The 900-nt window shown below is 31.9% G+C and overlaps 1 protein-coding gene across 3 annotated transcripts in view; it reads left to right on the top strand.

Annotated features, from left to right (window-relative positions):
- Window positions 1-432, top strand: part of FAM227B (family with sequence similarity 227 member B) — a 42,327-nt gene extending 41,895 nt beyond the window's left edge. For all 3 annotated transcript variants that reach the window (XM_059372794.1, XM_059372793.1, XM_059372795.1), the window contains one exon: window positions 271-432. In XM_059372794.1, the coding sequence (XP_059228777.1) occupies window positions 271-416 (146 nt within the window). In that variant the 3' untranslated portion in view covers window positions 417-432. The remainder of the gene's footprint in view (window positions 1-270) is intronic.
- Window positions 433-900: the final 468 nt, after the last annotated feature.

The raw sequence follows: 900 nt of genomic DNA, 5'->3' as shown, positions 1-900 counted from the left end.
GGGGGTGGGATTATGGGCATTTGCGAGGGTATGTGCTTTGGTGAGTGCTGTGAAGTGTGTAAACCTGGTGATTCAAAATATATGTTTATAAACAGGGGAAAAAAAGACATTAATATTTCTTATAGACTTTCTCTCATATGAAACTTGAGACTGACAATTTCCACAGGATTATTGTGAGGCTGAAACATGTAATACTCAAAAATGCTTTGAGAAATTAAAAGATATTTTCAAATGCTAATTTCCTGACTAAATTACATTTTATATTAACAGGTTTAAAACCTCAAAAAGGGTTTTGGACTCACTGGAATCTAAAAGAGCTCACAACAACAACCATTCATGGTACTAAGAAAGCACCTTCAACATCTGTAAAGGACAGGATTAAAAAGAGTCAGACACGTATAACGGCTGGTAAGTAAGTTTATTGTTAACTGTGAGATGAAATAGCCAAATAAAATATATTAAGTTATGAATTTATCATAATTTTCTAATGATTAATTCTTTGGAGGGTCTTATTATAATAGTTTGAATATTGCTTCACATTGCTTCACATTTTAGTTTTTCATTATAAAAGTGGTAAGTGCTTAATTATGTCCTCCCATTTGCCTGTTATATTTTTATATTGATCTCTATCCTATAGTCTTAGAGCATTTTACTTCTTCATTTCCAATCTATATGCCTTATCTATTTTACATGCCTATGACTAGGACCTCTAAGAAAATGTTAACTAAAAACAGTGAGAGTGGACATCCTTGCCTCATCCCTGACCTTAAATTATTTACATTATTTACATTATTTGCCAAATAGATGCCTTTTGTCAGGTTGAGGTAGTTTCATTCTCCTCTTGGCTTTCTAAGAATTTTTTTTAAATGAATGGATAGATGTAGGATCTTAACAAATGCT

The sequence above is a fragment of the Mustela nigripes genome, chromosome 13, assembly GCF_022355385.1.
Source record: "Mustela nigripes isolate SB6536 chromosome 13, MUSNIG.SB6536, whole genome shotgun sequence".
Lineage (NCBI taxonomy): Eukaryota > Metazoa > Chordata > Mammalia > Carnivora > Mustelidae > Mustela > Mustela nigripes.
This window is presented reverse-complemented; position numbering and strand designations above follow the sequence as displayed.